The sequence below is a fragment of the Ovis canadensis genome, chromosome 5, assembly GCF_042477335.2.
Source record: "Ovis canadensis isolate MfBH-ARS-UI-01 breed Bighorn chromosome 5, ARS-UI_OviCan_v2, whole genome shotgun sequence".
Classification (NCBI taxonomy): Eukaryota; Metazoa; Chordata; class Mammalia; order Artiodactyla; family Bovidae; genus Ovis; species Ovis canadensis.
Window position 1 is genome coordinate 96,644,661 of NC_091249.1, and position 21,242 is coordinate 96,665,902.

General features: G+C 38.0%; 1 protein-coding gene across 2 annotated transcripts in view; it reads right to left on the reverse strand.

The window, feature by feature from the left end:
- Positions 1-21,242, reverse strand: part of EDIL3 (EGF like repeats and discoidin domains 3) — a 476,676-nt gene that overhangs the window by 250,970 nt on the left and 204,464 nt on the right. For both annotated transcript variants that reach the window (XM_069592585.2, XM_069592586.2), the window contains one exon: positions 7,456-7,584. In XM_069592585.2, coding sequence (XP_069448686.1) covers positions 7,456-7,584 — 129 coding nt within the window. The remainder of the gene's footprint in view (positions 1-7,455; positions 7,585-21,242) is intronic.

Genomic DNA, 21,242 nt, shown 5'->3' on the forward strand with positions numbered 1-21,242 from the left:
TGGCTATAGTTTTAATGCTGTATTCCATATTTAAAGGTTGCTAAGAGCAGATTTCAAAAGTTTTCATCACAAGAAAAAAAGTGCTGTATACCTGATATGAATATACTGTTATTCATCCACTGTACCTCAGTTAAAAACAAAAAGAAAGAAGCAGCAGTTAGGGCAGGAGGTTGAGTGGTTACATCCATAAAGAGACATGCGAGGCTCTGGGAAAAGTCCTGTGACCCTCCGGTCTCAGGGAACATGGTTGAACCCAATGTCCTTAAAATGGCTCATCTCAGTCTGATGGTTCCTCAGACCATGTGCAATTTCAGGTGCCTGGGTTGCCACAGGAAAAAGCAGCCGGCCCCTTAGCAACATTTTCAAGGTGGAACCAGGGGCAAGGCCAGGGAGCTTGTACTCATTCCTAAGCATGTGGCAGCCTGAAGAAAGTAAGTAAGCTTTCAAAAATCACTTGTCAAATCCATAAATAAATAAACTCCTAGCCTGAGTGAGGAAGAATTCGGGTGAGAATGAGGCCCCACCAGGGCAAATGACATTAGAAAATGGTAGCAAAGGGCAACAGGAATTTGGAAATCAAAGTTAACATCCTTATAAGCTGACAGGCCTGGGAAGTTTGGATTACATGCAACAGATTTCTTTTTTAAGCTGTATTTGTGGTACTATCTCTATTACCAGAGAGATTCTTTATAAAATCATAAGTGAATCTGTTTTAGGTCACATCTATTAGCACAAATACATCACCTTCATGAGTCTAATCTTTCTGGCACATTTTGCTTAACATATTTTTGTTCAGAATTATGGTTTCCTGACAATCAAATTTCTTTCAATAGTTAACAGGAAAAAAATGTTTAACTGTCATATGAAGGAGTGATTTTCAAATATTTTGAGTTCAACAATATCTGAAAATTTCATGGCAAAAAATCTCAGATTATGTCTATATTTGAATAGTGTTTCAGTGCAAACATCTATTGCATTTCTCTGCCAGGACAGTGCTCTTTGTGAGGCTTCTAAAAAGACTGAAAACAAGAAAATGAAAATGCCTTGGAACTCTGACTACTGCAGATGGATTAAAGGGTAACATATTTTAAGTACAGTAAGTTAATGTCTTCCTTTGGCCTGATTATTTCAATCAGTTGAGGGTTCTTGCTGTAAGATGATTTCCTATATTTTAAGTAAAGGTTAAAAGAAAAAAATTCAATAAGGTTGCCTGATTATGCATGTAGTGTGCAGGTACATTTGTCTATCCTAAGCTCTGTTTCTTTTTGAGTATTTCTCTTCTTGGTATCTTTAAGACATAGTAATTCTTCACAGTATGGTTCTAGAACACTGATTCCCAGACTTGGCTGCACATTAGAATCATCTTGGGAGGTTTCTAAAACTCCTAATGCCTAGACCATACCCCAGACCAATTAAATCAGAATCTCTGGGGTGGAAGTCAGGCATCAGTATTTTTCATAAGTCCCCAGGTGATTCTAATGTGCAACCAAGGTGAGAACCAGTGTTCTAGAATCATTTGTGTCAGTTTCACTAGGGTAATTGTTAATAGACAGACCTGAGTACAAAATTACCTCTATTAAACTGGGATCTCTATGGATGAGCAAGAGGAATTTGTATATATTTCTGTACTCCTTGACGATTCATATGCACATCGAGTTTTGCAAACATTTGGCTTATAGAGTTAAGGGGGCTAACGTTGACTTGTGAAGTCCTCAGCGAACAGAAAAATCTGAATTCTCAATCTATAGTCAGAAATCTTTTGGGGTTGGAGGCAAGTCTATTTTGAAAGTTTCCTTAGAGGTCTTTAGTTAGCACTGTAATTCTATAGCTTGCAGGTGTCAGTAATAACTTCAGGCTAAGTTTCCACACAGTTTTGAAGTGAATACTTTAATCAGGACAAATTGATCCTCTAGTGGGCAAGCTAAAATAAAGAGGTCATCAAGCTAAAATTAGAAAGAATAATTTAAGAAAATAATAATTACCTATTAGAATTAAGGATGTAAGAGGAATTTAAAATAGAAAAGGATAAAGCTCCAATTTACCCTTCCCCCTGAGCCACAACTCTTTTTTTTTACAATTGAAAAAACTTTAAGAGAAGGGAAAAATTAAAGACCAATAGGACTAAGCATTATATTTTAAAATATTCATCCATTCAGAATATGCTATCCTTTAAGATATGTAAAGTATGTTCTAAAACTTCTCATATGGTTCTAACAAATATCCTACTTAGTGAAGCAGGACAAAGGATTATCAATTCTACTTTTTATAACCGTGTTATTTCTGGCAGCTAATACAGTATGAAGTTCTCTGTGTCTATTGAGTTGAACTGAATCATCAGATAAGAAAGCTGAAGCAAAGAAACATTAAATGCTAACTGAGTCTTCATCAATTGATCAAAATAAAACTGCATCAGAAACCCAGGTCTAATCCAGAGTTCTCTCCCTGAAAACAAGCTTCCTTCCAAACAATTTGGAAATTACAGGTCATTCTTTTAGCCAGTAGTCCTGAAGCTTGATTCACTTAAGGATCATATGGATGCTTTTAACTGTATCCAGGATACCAACCGAAGACTGTGATTCAGTAGAGCTGAAGAGGAATCAGATTCTGTTTAACAAGCACTACTTCCCTGGTAGCCACCAGAGGTTAAAGCGTCCACCATATGTAATTGCCAAATATGTAATTAATCCAGTTAACAGTGATTGTCAAAACAGCAAATACCATTAGCTAACTCTGAGAAAAGTGAAACATATGTTAAAAAAGTAAAATGACTCATGTCCCCAATAAGTATCTGTTGAATGTATGAATGTACTAGTCGATAGTATAAAACTAAGACCAAACTGGTTTACAACATTTTGCATAATGTACACAGAGGAAAGGGCTTCCCCGGTGGCTCAGCAGTAGAGAATTCACCTGCAATTTAGGAGCTGCAGGAGATGTGGGTTCAATTCCAGGGTCAGGAAGACCTTCTGGAGAAGAACATGGCAACCCACTCCAGTATTCTTTCCTGGAGAATCCCATGGACAGAGGAGCCTGGCAGGCTACAGTCCATAGGATTAAAAGAGTCGGACACAACAGAATCTACTAAGCACAGATACACAAAGAGGAAAGTTTTAGATTCTGTGGTGTTTTCTGGTCAATTTTATCAGTGTGATAAGGGATTCAATATTATCTTGAGCTAATCTGATAACAAGGGCCTGCTTTAACTTTTCTTTTCTTTCTTTTTTTTTTTTTAGGGCTTGGAGGGCACCCAGATCAACTCTTCCTCAAAAAATAGGAACCAATAAAACTTGTTCTTTTAAAAGAAACTGAAGGTTCCAAAGCCATGCACAGGTATGGAAGAACTCAGAGAATGCCTTCAGTGGTAAGATGGGCAAAGAATTCTGAGACTAAAGAAAGAGTTCTCCCCTAAGGCATTAGATTTGTAACTAGGCAACAAATAAAATATGATTACTTCTAGCCAGCCCAAAATGCAGTTCTCACCAGAAAAGTGCTTGCTTAAAAATGCCTTTCAAACTTTCAACTCTTAGACATTCTGGGATTCATTTTATCCTATAATTTACACACACACACACATATATACATACAAACATAAATATATATATATATACATATACATGCATATATACGTACATGTACACATTAACATGATATTTAAAAAACATACAATTTGATAATTCTATATTAAAAACCAATACTAATCAATATGTCTTCTAAAGTTATAACCTCACGCTATTTTCATTATCAAAAAAGCATTTGTAATGGCTAAAATACAAAACACTGACAACAACCAGTGCTTGTAAGAGAAGGAAATTCTCAATCGTTGCTGACAAGCATACAAAATATCACAGCCTCTGTGGAAGGCAACAGGGCAGTTTCTGACCAAACTAAATGTGCTCTTAACCATAAGAATTGCACTCCTGGGTCTTTAGTCAAGTAAAGACATGAAAACTCAAGTCCACACAAAAACCTGCATATGAATGTTTATAGCAACTTTATTCATAATTGCCAAAAGGAGAATAACTATTAATAAGATGTTCTTTAATAGGTGAATGAATGAACACACTGTAGTACATCCCTAAAGTGGAATATTATTCACTGGTTAAAAGCAAAAGAGCTATCAAGTCACAAAAGAAAATGGAGGAAACTTAAATACATACTGCTAAGTAAAACAAGCTAGTCTGAAAAGCCTACATACTATATGATTCCAGCTATACTCTAGAATTCCAACTGTATGACGTTTTGGAAAAGGCAAGATCACAGAGTTAAAAAAAAAGAATGAGTGATTGCCAGGGGTTTGGAGTAAGGAGAGAGGAATGAATAAACAGAGCACAGAGATTTTTAGGTTAGTGAAACTATTCTGTATAAGGCTTTGGAGGACACATGATATGCATTTTTTTTAAATCCACAGAACTGTACAATGCAACATCAAATCCTAATGTAAACCATGGACTTTACTTAATATATGAATATCCGTTCATCAATTTCAACAAAGTGTTAAAAATTGTTAATCACGCAGTTGTTGCTGACTCTTTGTGACCGCATGAACTGCAGTCTGCCAGACTCTTCTGTCCAGGGAATTCTCCAGGCAAGAATACAGGAATGCATTGCCATGCCCTTCTCCAGGGGATCTTCCCAATCCAGGGTTCGAACCTGAGTCTCCTGCATTTTACGCAGATTCTTTACCATCTGAGCCACCAGGGAAGCCGAAAAGGAATTTGGGAGGGCTATGGGGATCAAACCTGGATCTCCTCCATTGCAGGTGAATTCTTTTTGGACTGAGCCACCAAGTGAAACCTCATGGCTCAAATATACCATATTAATGGAAGAATTTAATATCAGAGAAGACTACAGAGGAGGAGGGATATTTGGGAACTCTGTACTCTCTGCTCAGTTTTTCTGCAAACCTAGAACTGTTCTTAAAGCCAAAATCTAATTTTTTAAAATGCATATATAATGTTAATGCTAACACTAGAAACCTTTCTTCTAATTTGTAACAGTGACAAAATAGTTGTTATACTAAACTATGTATTTGTCACTCCTGTATCATAAAACTTAAAATTCTTTAGCTATTAAGCTATATTCTCAAAGATATTTACTTCACAATCTGTCACACAGAACTAAATTAATAAGCCCTCCTATACATGGAAGTCTGAAGAATTGTTTTCAATTCTTTTCCCAAATGAAATGTTCATATTATGTTGGTCTATCTTTCATTTTCATTGATTTTCAATATAGCTTTTATTAGCCAAAACATAATAAATATTTTGCCTATAACGCATGGTTATGTATCTGAATGCAGAACTGCTACCTTAACCTACAAGATGACTAGGTTTAGCTACTGAAAGTCTTGTGCAGTATTTCTCAAGCTTCAACATGTGTGGGAGTCAACTGGGAATGGGATCATTTTGAAATACAGTTTCTGATTTAGTTGGTTTGAGGTGGCACCTGGCAATCTTCATTCCCAACAAGCTTCCAGGCAATGCTGACGCATGACTACACTTTGAATAGCAAAGTTCTAGGCCATAAAACTCTTACCACTATGAAAAACACACAATTCCCTAGCAGTTCTTGCAAGGAAGTAAAGAGCTGCTTTGTTTGTTTATTTTTCTGTTTATCCCACTTGGAAAAACTCTCAGTGCTTCCAGCACTTTGAAATTTGCTTTCCCAATATATAATCCATTTCAATTTTATCTATAAAGACGGAGACTTGATAACCTATGTACAGTAAGCAAGCTACCCATTTAACCATAATACTCTTCTATCCTGTATGAACCAAAGATCATTTATTTCTAGTTTGACTCCTCTATTTCTATGTCTTCAAGCACAGAAAGGTCAAGTGACTGTCTCCACTTATCCAATAACTTAGAAGTCAGGTCTCAAATCCAGGTCTCTGATTCCAAATCCCGTCCTTTCCCCCTCCATTCTCTGCTACTTCTAATAATGACGCACTTCAGAGAAGAGGCACCAGTTTGTTTAGCTCACAAAATCCCACTTCTAAATTGAATTCCTCAGCCTCCAGTTTCCCATAAACCTTAAGCATGCGTTTAAGGTCTTCCAGGACCTGAGTCTTGAAGCATAGGGTATTGACCAGAGGGAGAGGAATGCGGGGATGGCAAGTGGCCTGGAGTGGGCAGTGAATACATGGGCCATGAACACCACAGTGATGATTAAGCCCATGGTGTGAGGAATGAGTAAGGAAAAATTGAGTCTGTCAGTCAGAGCCAGACTTTAAACCACCAGCAAAAAATTATAGAGTGCACCCTGGCTCTGAGACTTTGAGAACATTGTGTACTTCTCTGGAGACCTGCAATGGCCAGGAACGTGTGGAATTTCTGTACAGGCCTGTTATAATACAGCCCATTGTAATACGTACACTGCTTGTAACTGGGTTCAATCACCAACAAGGAATGAGAAGCTCGTGATTTTTCTCAGGCTGAGTTCAAAGTCACCATGGCTGATTTTTCCTTGTTATAGAATCGTTGCTCAGCCTTTATACATGAATATCACAAAACATTTCAGGAAAGACAGGGATTTGAGCTCAGAATCTTGACTGCCTTGACATTCCCCTGATCACCTAAAGAGGATATTACTAATCCTACTTATTTCCAAAGATTTGTGACATAGTGTCAGAGCAGTATCCAGAGTTTCCTCAGTCTGGCCAACCTACCTGAGCCTCTCAATTAAGGGCTGCCTGCATGGAGCACACACACTACACCGAATTCCCCCTTGAAATGAGAACAAAGTTTCCATAATGGGATATTGCCCAGTGTCTAGAGGGAGGGTTTGCACCTAAGGGCATAACATCTGAACTATTTTTTTTCCCTATGCAACAGGGTTCTAAGACAAAGAGGGTGAGAGTATACAAAGGCATATTCTTACTGTTAGAAATACTTAGAAGGACAATAATGCTGAGTCATACTTCTAAGAAGAAATCATCACAAGTGGACAAATTTTGTTTAACTTCAGGATAAACAAGAACAAGAATAAAACAGAGAAGTGCAGATAACACCCTTTTGGAACTTTCAAAGATTTTCACACTAAAAATGCTAACATGTGAGATGGAGAAAACTAGCTTATAGAAAAGACAGAGTGGGCAGTTTTCTCTTTTAGGTATCATCTCTGAAGCCAAACAAAAAAATGTCTGGGAAGCTTGAAGAATATAGCTTTAGGACACATGTGAAAGAAAGACATAGATATGAGATCAATACAAAAGCAGCATTTTGCAAGTATGGCCGAACGACAGTGAAAAGGGTTGATAGAAGATTGCTAGCTTCCCACACCCTTGGGAGAATAGAAACACAGACTAGGGATAAGTCCTCGGCTGGGGATATGGTGTATCCAGTGGGAGAGAAGCAGGCTCAAAGATTCTATCATTCTACTCCAAACAAGAATGATAATGACCCGCATACTTTGCAATCAATGATAATAAAAGCACAAAGACTGTGGATGACTTACTGTGCTGACAGTGAATCCCATTAAATCCTTGGGGACATTTACAAACGTAGCCTATGAATGTGTCTCCTCGGTACGCTTCGCTTATTTCGCAGGTTCCTCCGTTATGGCATGGATTAGGAGTGCAGGGGCCTGAAAGACAGAAGGCAATATTGCTACATGATACATACGCTTTAAAGTAGACACCGGGTCAACACTTTGCACTTAACAATTTTACGGAGAAAAGTGTTCTGGATATTAGTGCTACAGGAAATGCAGAAGCTGTCAGGGCTCTGGAGACCAATGGCCTGGGCTTGAACACTGGTTTCACCACTTTCTAGCCATGTGGTCTTGGATGATTTAATTAACCTCTCTATACCTCAGTATCATCTTCTGTGAAATGTCAAGACTATAATAATACAATCTACCTCAAAAGGCAATGACAGAGAGGAAAAGAATCCATACATATAAAATACCCCGAACAGACACATATCAAACATTCACAAAGTATCAGCACTAAGTAAAACAATGTTACTAAGGTTCCAGATTTGAAAATCTCCTCTGCATGTTTAAAATGCAATAGTGAATGGCAATTTCTAGAGTTAAGAACATGCAAGACTTCTTGTACCCTGCTGGTGAAAGTAGCATAAACTTAAAAGTCATTGTAACCACATTGGCCAAGTGAAGTGGATGGTTGGTAGCAATACTTTTATTGACTATTTGTGAGTTTGTGGTGGGGCATACTTCAAGAGAACTCCAATTTTTGCCAATGTATAGGAAGTAGCTCATTGAAACTTGCAAAGATAGAGAAGAGACAGAGAGTTATTTTTGAGCCTTGAAAAAGTAACTTCACCAGAATGACTGGTACCTGGTACCTCTATTGAGGTACCAATACCTCAACTGGTACCTCTGTTGAGAGTCAACAGAAGTGTGGTGCTCCACCTCTGGGAGTATACAGCTGAATCAGTTCTGCCTGAACCTGGGACTCCTCTACTGCACATTCTTGCCTGGGGGGTACTCCTTTGGTATGGCTGTGATTCTTTTTCAACTGGCATAGCATCCAAGAATATTGTTTTCTTTGCAATAACCCTTCTGTCCTTTCCTTACTTCAGAGCCTACAGGCTTGTGTCAGTCTGAAGGCTCGTCCTATCTACTCTTGTGCTTTCTCTCTCGTGTCCATCACAGCTATTCCCCCTAATAAACCTTTGCCTCTCTAATTCTGTTTAATAGCTGGTTTCTTGGAGGATGCTGAATGACTCATGGCAGAATCCACACTGGATGTTGTGAAGAAGAGACAAGTTGAAGGAAGAAAAAGCTCTCCCTGGGAGATGAAGAGAGATCAAGCAAACTATATAGCATTGCCTAATTTTGTGGCCCCCCCTCCTTTTTTTAAATTGGAAAGACTAGAACATATTTATATGAAACAAAAATCACTGAAAAGAAAGTTAAGATGTACACACTAGAAAAACAAAGCAAGTGTTATTAAACCAAGTGTCTGACTCTGTATACAGAGATGAATTCTGGAGTCACGGAGGGCATAGGAGAAGAAGAGAAGCCAGTGGTTTCGGCAGAGACTAGAGAGAAGGTAACAGTGTTGGCAGGAGAATGGTGAGAACGAGCCAACTGGGTGGGAGCTCCATCAGGTAAGGCTATAAAAGAGCACAACAGTGAACGCTACTCAGTTCAGTTCAGTTCAGTCGCTCAGTCGTGTCCGACTCTTTGTGACCCCATGAACTGCAGCACGCCAGGCCTCCCTGTCCATCACCAACTCCTGGAGTTCACTCAGACTCACATCCATCGAGTCAGTGATGCCATCCAGCCATCTCATCCTCTGTCATCCCCTTCTCCTCCTGCCCCCAATCCCTCCCAGCATCAGAGTCTTTTCCAGTGAGTCAACTCTTCGCATGAGGTGGCACACTAGTCAAGTGTGGGTCAAAACCCTTTAACGTCTTAATGACAGAAAAGGAAATTCACCATCATCACAAAGTTAACAACAGGCAGCCCTTAAGAGTTTGGGCAATGCTATTCTGGAATATTTTATAATTCTATTACCTCCTCCAGCAGCTCTTAGTACAGTTTAACATTCCATGACAGTCAATAATTATATAATTTAATAAAGATATGCATGAAATAGGCAACAATATGACAACTATGCTGTCAAGATCTTAGTACCACTGACTTTCAAAAAGTGCAAAGAAAGCAATGGGTCCATAATTTTCTTCAGATATCTCCGTACCGGTTAAAAACAAAACAGTTATTCAAGTAGGCAGTTTTGTGCCTTGCAGTACTGGTCAACTAAACCAACTAACACCTGCCCTTGAGATAGTATGTTGTCAATGATTGAGACAGGAAGAAGGTGCAATACCAGGGACCATTTTCTCCCATCACCAAGAGATGTAAACCATGCTACAGAACCCTTTCCCCCTCTTCTTTCTCACTTTCTAATTCTTCCCTCCTCTCAAATTAATTAACATTAACAATGCCAGACAAGTTACAAATTACTTTCAGATAAATAATCTCATTTATTCCTCCCAGCAACTAGCAGAGGTCATTGTCTGTATTATTCTCATTTACCTTATTTAAAAAAAAAAAAAACCGTAGGTCAGAAATTTTAGATAATATTTCTCAAATGAACATTACAAATGAAGCATTCAGTCTCAAGCCAAGAATCTGTGACCCTAAAACCTACATTCCTTACAGAATCAGCCAAATGGGGAAGGGAGAATGAAATAAAGGTGATATTAGAGCTTTGACTCATCAGTTCACTCACGCAAAATACAAAAATACATGACAGGTTTTTAAATAACTCATAACTGATAGCCATGCATGTAATTGCTAAAAAAAAAATTATAACATAAGAATATTTGTGAAAGTGAAAGTCACTCAGTCATGTCTGACTCTTTGCGATCCCATGGACTATTCAGTCCATGGAATTCTCCAGGACAGAATACTGGAGAGGGTAGCCTTTGCCTTCTCCAGGGGATCTTCCCAACCCAGAGATCAAATCCAGGTCTCCTGCATTGAAGGCGGATTCTTTATCAGCTGAACCACAAGGGAAGCCCAAGAAATATATAATTTTAAACAAATAAGGAGTGTTAGAGATCATCCAATCCAATCTTTAAATTTTGCAGATAAGGAAACAAGCCTAATAAGAATTCAGGATTTCTCAAAAATAAAAACAAAAACCTCAACTAATATGGGGAAAACTGAGTTTGAGGAATTCCCTCTAGTAGGAAAAACCTTTTTAAAAACAAAATTGATAAAGCTATTTCTGGCCCAACAAGAGAGCGATATGATTTCTACCAGAAAGAAAAGAAATATTTTTCATGTTTCCTTCTACTGATACCCTGGAGAAGGTAATGGCTACCCACGCCAGTATTCTTGCCTGAAGAATTCTATGGACAGAGGAGCCTGGTAGGCTACAATCCATGGGGTTGCAAAGAGTCAGACATGACTGTGCAACTAACACTTGCTCTTTCTACTTATAAAGCTGAGGGAGGGATAAAAAACAAACTGAAATAGTAAGGCCAATGCCAGTCCTTGGGAGCAGTTAAAGATATGATTACGAGCGAAGTGGTCAATGGAAGTTACTTGGAAGAACAAGGAGCAAATATGAGCCTGGAAGGGATGATTACATTTAATCAAGCCTTCTACATCTCTGGAAAAGTAAAACTTGGCTGAAGAGGAGTCAGAAGCTCTGCCTTATAAAGGAAGGATTTAGGAATGGATGGGGGTTATCCCGGAGGAGAGACCCTGCAAACAGAACAGAAAGTCAACTTCAAGGAGCAAGGGGGTATGCTCATAGAAGTATGCTATGAGGCTGGAATATGGGAAGAAATGTCGCTAGTAGGAAACCATGATGCCTAAAATTCAGTTTTGTTTGTAAAGCTACTATGTGACCTGTCTTTGCGGGACTATCCAAGTCTGCTAGATACACAGACCTATGTATGAATTGGGGGAAGTCGGAGGGAAAGGGCTGTGCTATTCATCAGGCTCATCCTGGCAGAAGGGAAGAAGCGTTGCAGCACACGATGCCCAAGGAACTCAAGAATCCAGTGGATACAGGAACCTGAAAACCGCGCTGACAGCTATCTAGTCTTAGACACTTTGTAGATATTTCCTGGGGGCACAGGCAAAGTCTATCAAGTAATCCTGGTGTAGCCTCTGGAATTCCCCAAAGACAGGAGTTAGAGAGTTGGAGCTCATTTTATTTATACCTGCAAAGACATCATTGACCTTAGCTGGCATCTTGGTTTCAGAGAAAGATTACTTGTTACAAAGGCTGTTTGCTGCTGTTATTTTTCCTACTCCAAGAAATTCAGTGATTTTCATTTACATGACAAAGATGACATAAAGCAAAGGTGGCAAGCATTTAACCTTTTTAAGAGTGCTTTATATGCTAGGCAACATGAAATACATAGTATTCTTTACGATACTTTGTTAAGAACATAGGTTTTTTCTATAGGCAAAAAAATCGAAAAGGCTTACTCAGAGGTTAAGTGTGAGTCTAACTGCAAAAGCCAAGATCTGTTTTTTAACACATTCTGCCTGACTACAAACCTAAGTCCTTTCCATTAAACTACACTTCCTGCCCAGTTACAGATCTGTAGATGAATACAGTCAATCTTGATAGATGCTTCCAGAATTTAGCAAGTACTCACTAAGGACACAGGATTCCAAAACCTTCCTAAATGAAAATATTTTCAGCAAATTGGTCAGAGTGTATTAGATATCATGAATATAGAGAGTCTCTGCCATGCTAACAATATTCCACTTCAGCTGTGTTTGAAATAAGCTGTCAAACGTGAGTATCTCCCCACTGCTGTGGCTGCTGCTGCTGCTGCGTCGCGTTGGTCTTGTCCAGCTCTGTGTGACCCCATAGACGGCAGCCTACCAGGTTCCGCCATCCCTGGGATTCTCCAGGCAAGAACACTGGAGTAGGTTGCCATTGCCTTCTTTGATTTCCCCACTACTATTTCGTAATGTACTTAGTATATGTATACTGCTGCTTACACTGTGAAGAAACTGACCCTGGCCAACATATAGATTTCTTTCCTTTTTCTATTTTGTCCCTAACAACTGTACTGTGAAACTAATGTTATAAGCCTTGTACATACTCTTTTGGAGAAGGAAATGGCAACCCACTCCAGTGTTCTTGCCAGAAAAATCCCACGGACAGAAGAGCCCAGTGGGCTATGGTCCATGGGGTTGCACAGAGTCAGACACGACTGAGTGACTGAGCATACATACAAACACACACACACACACACACACACACACACACACACACACACACACTCTTTTGGAAAACTCATGACAGAGTGCTGAAATGACTGCTTACATGGCATGTCCCCCATTAGACTCTTAATTCTCTGTGGTAAGTCATGGTTGGCACACAGTAGGTTTACAATATATCTTTAATAAAAAGAGTGTGGCGATAATGAGTGATAACCACCATATCTTTTGCCTAACCCCATTCAAGCTTATAAGATTTATAAGCTATAAATATCTTTTGGCATTTCAATTGATAATTAAGATAGTCTAACTTTTCTACACTTTCTAAGGTTAAAATTATTTAAATTTATATATCTAATATGGTATAAGCTTCTAGAGTATCACAGGTATAATATTATTGTATCCCTAAATGTACAATGATTACACATATCTTAATTCTTTAGCAAATATATAATCGAGAAATATGTGACATTATACAATCCTATCAATAGTGTTTTGGTCTCCTAATTGAACAATCCTGTGTAAATAAAGACATTCACTTGAAGCATTAGCAAGATGAAATAATCAGAATATAAGTTAGTACATAAAGATGATAAATGTAGCCCAAGGTTTCAACTCACCAAATTTTCATGTAGCCAGAAAAATTTGTGTTTGATGTTAATCAGTGAAATTAATATGTGTCAGGAGTTTTCAGGTTTCTTTCTCCAAATGATAAGCAGACTAATCATATGAGAACTAAAGATCCTAGGAAACTTCTGTCTGTTTTTATATTTCCTCCCCATCTAACAATCTTCTCTATTTTGATACTGAAAGTAAGTAGGTATCATTTTAAGGTGTTCACACACATAAATAATGACCATCACATATAGCATTTACATTGCTCTCATACTGTGAGAAGAAGAAACTGACCCTAACGTTGTTCAGCATAAAAGTGTTTTTCTTTATTTTTCATGATTTCAGCATAATATTCATTTATTAAGCATCTATTATGTGCTGTGTACTCTGTTACTTATTTGTGATACATGTTTTAAGTGGAGTTACTATTGTCAGCTGCTACAAGAGGATGCTAACAACTCAAGGAAATATTTACTTATCCAGTTTATAAGGTAATTTTAATGACTTTTTTACTGTCAATGTACTGTGCTCAGTATTAATATTTTTTATGTAATAGTTTCTGAAAAATTAATTCTATAATTCTCTTTGTGACATCATATTAACAAATGTTTGTAATATTACCACATCTGTAATTTTTGCTGTCAAAATTTTGGAATATTTAGGGTACCTGATACATTTTTTTGTAACGTCAGCACTAATCTATAGCTGATACATAATTTTGAAAACAATTTAATAGTAGAGCAAATTCTGAAAACAAATGAGTCTTACTGAACCACTCAGAACTTGTAAAAACAAGTATGATCTCAATTCCTTCTTACTTCAAAAATTTGCTTCTTTTTTTATCACAGGTATACAGAAGTATGCAGAGTGCTGGTTATGAGCTTCAGTTCTGATTAGTATTCATAAAAGTTGAAATGATCTGATTAGATAACAATATTTGATAATATCACTCTTAACAGTGAAAGTGTAAGTGGACTTTCAAGATACAAGAGGCATCAGGGAGTTTTAAAATCGGTAATGCTGTAATACTTTTGTAGGTAATCTTTAAGTAACTCCTAACACAATGGGGACAGCATATGATCAATATTAATGAACAACTGAACAACAGCATGCTCTCCAGGCATTTTTATGCAAGCTCATATAAATATGTCAACAAGATTAATAACTCACAAAAGCAACAGATCTATATATGATTTTCTACTTTTCTGCATTGACCTTCTCCCAATTCCAACTGTAGAGAGTCTAAGTGATTTCTATATATGTAGGATAGTTAGTTTTTCACACATTTAGAGACTATGCCCCAAATCATTAATTCCGTATAGTGTGGAAGCGAATTATTAGAAAATAAATAGGCTAACACTCTCCTGTGACAATGTATACATAGACACAGTCAATTTTACAAATTATGCTTTCAAACACTGGCATCTAGATATTAAAAATGAATGTACATTTTAGAGAATGTAATAAGGAAATACCAATTGGGTCACAAAAAGAGCATTGTTTCAGCATTTATTCTAGCAGTACAATCAAATAGGAACAGCTATGACCCAAAAGTTCACTCCAAATTCCTGTCTTAAAAACATGCTAAAATCATATCATGATGTTGCTCTTACATTTAATAAGGTCTGAACATTTTGGCAGTTTTCATTTGGAGTCATTGCCACTCTATAACTAGTTGAAAAAGAAGAAATTATTCTGGTAATATTCACATGATTGATGCTTTCAAATCATTTTTGACGCTAGTTGCTTCTCCTCCTTTTCTTCATCCTGGTTTCTCCTCCTCCTCTCTTTTAAATGTAAACTATAAAATCAGCCATTTGAGGGAAAAAAAAAAAAAACTGTCCATATTTTCTGGGTATTTTGTATGCATTCAGAAAGGTAAATTATAGTTAATCTAAACCATTCCAATTAACAGAGAAGGCAATGGCACCCCACTCCAGTACTCTTGCCTGGAAAATCTCATGGATGGAGGAGCCTGGTAGGCTGCAGTCCATGGGGTTGCTAAGAGTAGGACACGACTGAGCGACTTCACTTCACTTTCACTTTTCACTTTCATGCACTGGAGAAGGAAATGGCAACCCACTCCAGTATTCTTGCCTGGAGAATCCCAGGGATGGGGGACCCTGGTGGGCTCCCGTCTATGGGGTTGCACAGAGTTGGACACGACTGAAGTGTCTTAGCAGCATTCCATTTAAGGGGAGAATCAGCAAAATGAACAAATTGTTCCTCAAACATAAAATATTTGAATAGATTATGAAAATTGCAATCTGGAGCTAAAGAGAGATTTTTTAAAAATACACTACTGATAAACTTTCTTCTCAAGGATTAATATTGGACTCTCTTTGTACATATCTGTCCAAAGGAAAATACTGACATAACTAGTGATCAGAAAGGGTTTAGGGACCCTGTACTTGTTTCCATGAGCTACTCTATCAAGTTACTGCAAACTTTGTAGATTCAAAGAACAGTTATTTATTTTGTCTGAAGTCAAAGTGTCAGGAGGGCCATTATCCCTCTGGAGACTAGGCAGACACCCTCCTGTCTTCTCCAGCTTCTGTTGGCTCTTGGTGTTCCTTGGACCATAGCAGCATAACTCCAATCTCTGCCTCCATCCTTCAGGGCCCATCCAAATCCAGGATAATTTCATCTCAAAATCCTTAATTACTTATATTTGCAAAGCCCCTGTGATGGCTAAATTGTATCCCTCCCCGCCACCCCAGTTCACATGTTGAAGCCCTAACCTTCAGAGCCTCAGAACATAACTGCCTTTGTAGATAAGCCTTTAAAGAGGCAATAAGGGTGAAAGAAGGCCATATATATGGGCTATAACCCAATCCAATCTCCCATCTAAGAAGTCAAAATTTGGACACATACAAGAGATACCAGTGATGAACCACAACCAGAGGAAAGGTCACATGAGGACAAAGTAAGAAGGTGACTATGACAACCCAGGAAGAAAGGCTCAGGAGAAACCAAGCCTGCCAACACCTTGATCTTGCGCTTCGAAAACTCTGAGGAAATGCATTCCATTGTTGAAGCCACCCATGCTGTGGTATTTTGTTTTTGGCAGTCCCAGTAAACTAACAGACTCAGTTTTCAAATAAGGTCACGTTCTGAGATTCGTGGCAGGCAGGAATTTTGGAGAGGTACTCTTCAAACCACTACAGTCCCCAAGTAGTTTTTTCTTGTAGCCAAGAAGTTGATTAAGGAAACCCTCATCTAATGTTAGAGTTGGCTGACAAAGCACTCACATTTATTAACAATTACCAGCTTATCTAAAACTAATTTCACTTTGCTCTCATCACACAGAGTGGTAAAAAGTTTTGATGATTTTGGAGATCAGGAAAGCAGTTTAATTTTTTAGCAGTCCCAGGGAGAATTGCAGAAGTGGCTGTTTAGGTGGCATCAGGGAGGACCTGTCACTGTAAGACAGAAGGAAGTACTGAAAAAAGAATTAAGATTTCTGGCAGTCATTCTTTATCCATTTACTCTAGAGTTGGGCCTGCCAATGGCAGTACACGGTGAGTCCATACTCAGAGAAAGCCATTATACACATTATTTCCATGTTGTTGTTGTTCAGCCACTAAGTCATGTCTGACTCTGCGACCCCATGGACTACAGCAGGTTAGGCTCCTCTGTTCTCCATTATTTCCTGGAGTTTGCTCATATTCATGTCCATTGAGTTGGTAATGGTGTCTAACCATCTCATCCTCTACCATCCCCTTCTCCTTTTGCCTTCAATCTTTCCCAGTATCAGGGTCTTTTCCAACGACTCAGCTCTTTGCATCTTGCAGCCAAAGTACTGGAGCTTCAGCTTCAGCACCAATCCTTCCGATGAATATTCAGGGTTAATTTCCTTTACGATTGACTGGTTTAATCTCCTTGCAGTCCAAGGGACTCTCAAGAGTCTTCTCCAGCCCAAATTTGAAAACATCCATTGAAATCAATTATTTCTATAAATACATGTAATCATTTGTATAACAATATCTGTTATTTCTCTTTTATTAATAGATATGATTAAATATTAATATTAGTATGGATTTTAAAAATTATTAACAAAATAGAGCTAAAGGATCTATTGTTTACAAAGCGACAGCTGTTATTATAGAGCCATCTAACATTTTGTCCCCTGTCCATTTATCCCCTGTCCATCCTGCACTGATGCCAAAATAAGCTTCCTAAACCCACCACGAGCTCAGAATGCTTTTAACTCACACAGAAATTTGTCTCTTCAGGTGTAGTCACAGTGCACATATATATATTTTTTAATTCTTCAAAACATGCTACTTTAGGACATCTTTACTCAACAAATAATACTTACTTCCTGATTATGTGATATTATCCTTAACAGAACAATATATAGTAAATACAAGACAAAAGATAATTAGCCCTTTTATTTTCTTTCTAAAATAAAGGACATCAATTTTGGCATACTATGTCTATGAACATTAAACATAGTATACAGAATCCTTTTATAAACTACAGAATGTCCTATGAAATTAAGTAATGATTATTATTGTTGAAGTTAGTAATAGAAGACCTAAGTATACCTTGAAATCTTGGGTCAATAGGATAAACATTTTTAAAATCTAAAGGAAACATGGGTATCTAAAGTATGGACGATCATGATAATCAGTGTTATGCTTTCATTTTCTTTCCATGGCCAATAGAGTAAGAGAGTGAAACTTCCCCTAAAACTTTAGGAACCATAAATGCAATCCAATCTAAATGAAAAAAAAAAAACCCTGACATTCAATAATTTTTTGAACCATAGAAGGGAAAAAAATCCCTTTCTGCTTCAAGTGATTGTAGTAAACCAGCTCTGAGTAATGCCCAGAAATCGTAATAATTTCTAATTACTTAAAAAGCCCTTAAAAATCAGGGAGCTGTTTCCAAGTAGAAGTCTGCAAATCACTTGTCTGAAAAGCGCATCTGTCAGAATGCACATACCATGCATTGCAAAATACAATTCGAGCTCCAGAATACACATTAGCAGGTGGTACAAAGTGGTAAGATATCGTTCACGTTTGCCGTTAGCCACCTTTGTTTGCTTCCTCTTCTATATGCCACTAGGACAGGTCACGGAGAAAAGACAGAGACCAGCGTATTTCCATTATAAGCAAAAATCTGAGCCCAGGTTTCAGAAGCATCAAGCAATCTCACTGTTTTACATGGTGTCTCTAAGCAGCTACAAAATTTCAATGTTCTCCATCAATCTTTCTCTGACAGCTCTTCACCTTCTTCAGGCTTCTACTGAACTTGCTGCCTGTACTATGCGATTAGTATCTCACTGTATACGGCTTCCTTCTCTAATTATTTTATGCGCCTCTCTTGTCTCCCTGATGAGGTTATAAACTGTTCTTGCACAGGAATGCCTACGCCCTGTATTCTTTTATACCCCCACAGACTCTGATAAAGCACTAGATTCTCTAATGCTGCTTCATAAATACATGATGATTGAAAATTATTAATTATTTTAGGAATAACAGCATATATTCTAAACTACCGTTCACAGTCTATAACAGAAACCTAAAGTTTAGAGGTTGGATGCATTTTCATTTGTAGCTCTTTCTCATCCACACTTAGCAGGTTGCGACAACCCAATTTTAAGCCTGGAGCCAAGTTTAATTTTCTCTGCTGAAGGCTGTGGTAATTTGTAGAATACCAGACTGCGGATAATCTTATACATAGGTATTAAAAGTAGGTGCACTCTTTCTATAAAACTACAGCTCTTTCTTTTGAAATCTAGCAGAGCAGTTTTGATTTTAAAGCCAATGACAGAAGGTAGAGGAAAGGATTTCTATTTTCACTTTCAGAATCTGGCCTCTGTGACTGCCATGCTAATCATGAGGCAGGGAGAGCCCTGGAGCTCAGGAATTCAGAGCACTAAGATGGGAAGGGTGCCTACCCAGACTTCATAGCTGAGGACATTGAAACACAGCTGGACATGCAAGGTACTATTTGCATGGCCTCCTTAGGTCTCGTATGTGACTTCTTTGTGGCAGACGAGAAAGCATGAAAAAAAGCAGGCATGGATACCAGCCAGCTGGCCATCTGTTCCTTCACCCACTGTGATAATTTAGTCTTGTAGAATTTTGTTAAGTGAACATTAAGTAATGACCATGTCAAACGGAGTGCATAATGAATGCTTCCTAATCCCTGGATAAAAGCTTAGGGGAAGCTTGCCCAAACACGGAAAAGGTCACCAATGCAAACCAAGAATTAAAAACAAGAGAGCAATGAAAGTGATGGAGAACAGCAATAATTAACTTCTTTTCCAGTTTCACTTCTGATCATATGGAATCTATGTCACATGGAAGATGGGGGTCTCATAAGGAAGCTGGGTAGTAGTGTCATAGTTCCTAATTTCCCACTATACATGTGTCAAACTCAGGAAAAAAATTTAAATGAAGAAAACATGTGAGGAGATTTATCATTCAGACTCGAGCTGAAGGCACCAGGGTTATAGCTATTAACACCAAACTTTTCCAAATAATTCCCTGGGTTAAGGTTGAGAATTCTGGAAAATATTTTCTGTGTTGTTTTCTATAAAGATCAACTGAAATATCTCATTCTGAGAAAGAAGGTTTTTTTTTTTTCTCTCATAAACAATACTTGCAAAGTTATAAAGTTTTTTAATCCCCCAATGGAATGATGTACTCGATTAACTGTTATTATTGGGATGGTCGGTCTCCTACTGCCTGGAATTATGAAGTTCATAAGTTTACACTAATCTTAGACAGTCAGTGTTACCTCCACTATTCATGAAAAGGAATCAGAATGTTTTACTTGGTTGCTACTATCCTATCACCTAAAGAAGACAATATCTATTCCTAAGAATCTGCTTATATGGTTCCCCAGCTCAGAATGCCTTTCTTCACTCCACTGTCTCTTTCAAATCTCCCCTTCCTTCCAAGACCTTCCCAAGTTTCATATTCTCCACTCAGCCAGTGGACACAGGATAGGAATAGGTCAGTTTTCATTCCAAAATCAGAGCAGGGCAATGCCAAAGAATGTTCAAACTATCGTACAATTACACTCATTTCACATGCGAGCAAAGTAATGCTCAAAATCCTTCAAACTAGGCTTCAACAGTAGGTGAACTGAGAACTTCAAGATATATACACTGGATTTAGAAAGGGAGAGGAACCAGAGTTAAAACTGTCAACATTTGTTGGATTATGGAGAAGGCAAAGAAAGGCATTACAGAAAAACATCTACTTCTGCTTCACTGACTACGCTAAAGCTTTTGACTGTGTGGATCACAACAAACCGGAAAATTCTCAGAGAGATGGGAGTACCAGAACACCTTACGTATGTCTTGAGAAATCTGTATTCGGGTCAAGAAGCAACAGAACTGGACATGGAAAAACTGACTGCTTCCAAATTTGGCAAGGAGTATGACAAGGTTGTATATTGTTACCCTGTTTATTTAACTTAAATGCAGAGCACATCATGCAAAATGCCAGACTGGATGAACCACAAGCTGGAATGAAGATTGGCCAGGAGAAACAGCAATAACCTCAGATATGCAGATGATAATACCCTAATGGCAGAAAGTGAAGAGGAACTAAAGAACCTTTTGATGATGGTGAAAGAGGATAGTGAAAAAGCTGGCTTAAAATTCAACATTAAAAAAAAAAACACACTAAAAAAAAACAAAAACTAAGATCATAGCATCTGGTCCCATCACTTCACTGCAAATAGAAAAAGTGGAAGCAGTGACAGATTTAATTCTTAGGCTCCAAAATCACTATGGACAATTATTTCAACCATTAAATATAAAAAGACACTTGCTTCTTGGAAGGAGAATTATAACAAACCTAGACAGTGTATTGGGCTTCCCTGATAGCTCAGTTGGTAAAGAATCCACCTCCAATGCAGGAGACTTCAGTTCGGTTCCTAGGTTGGGGAGATTCACTGGAGAAGGGACAGGCTACCCACTCCAGTATTCCTGAGCT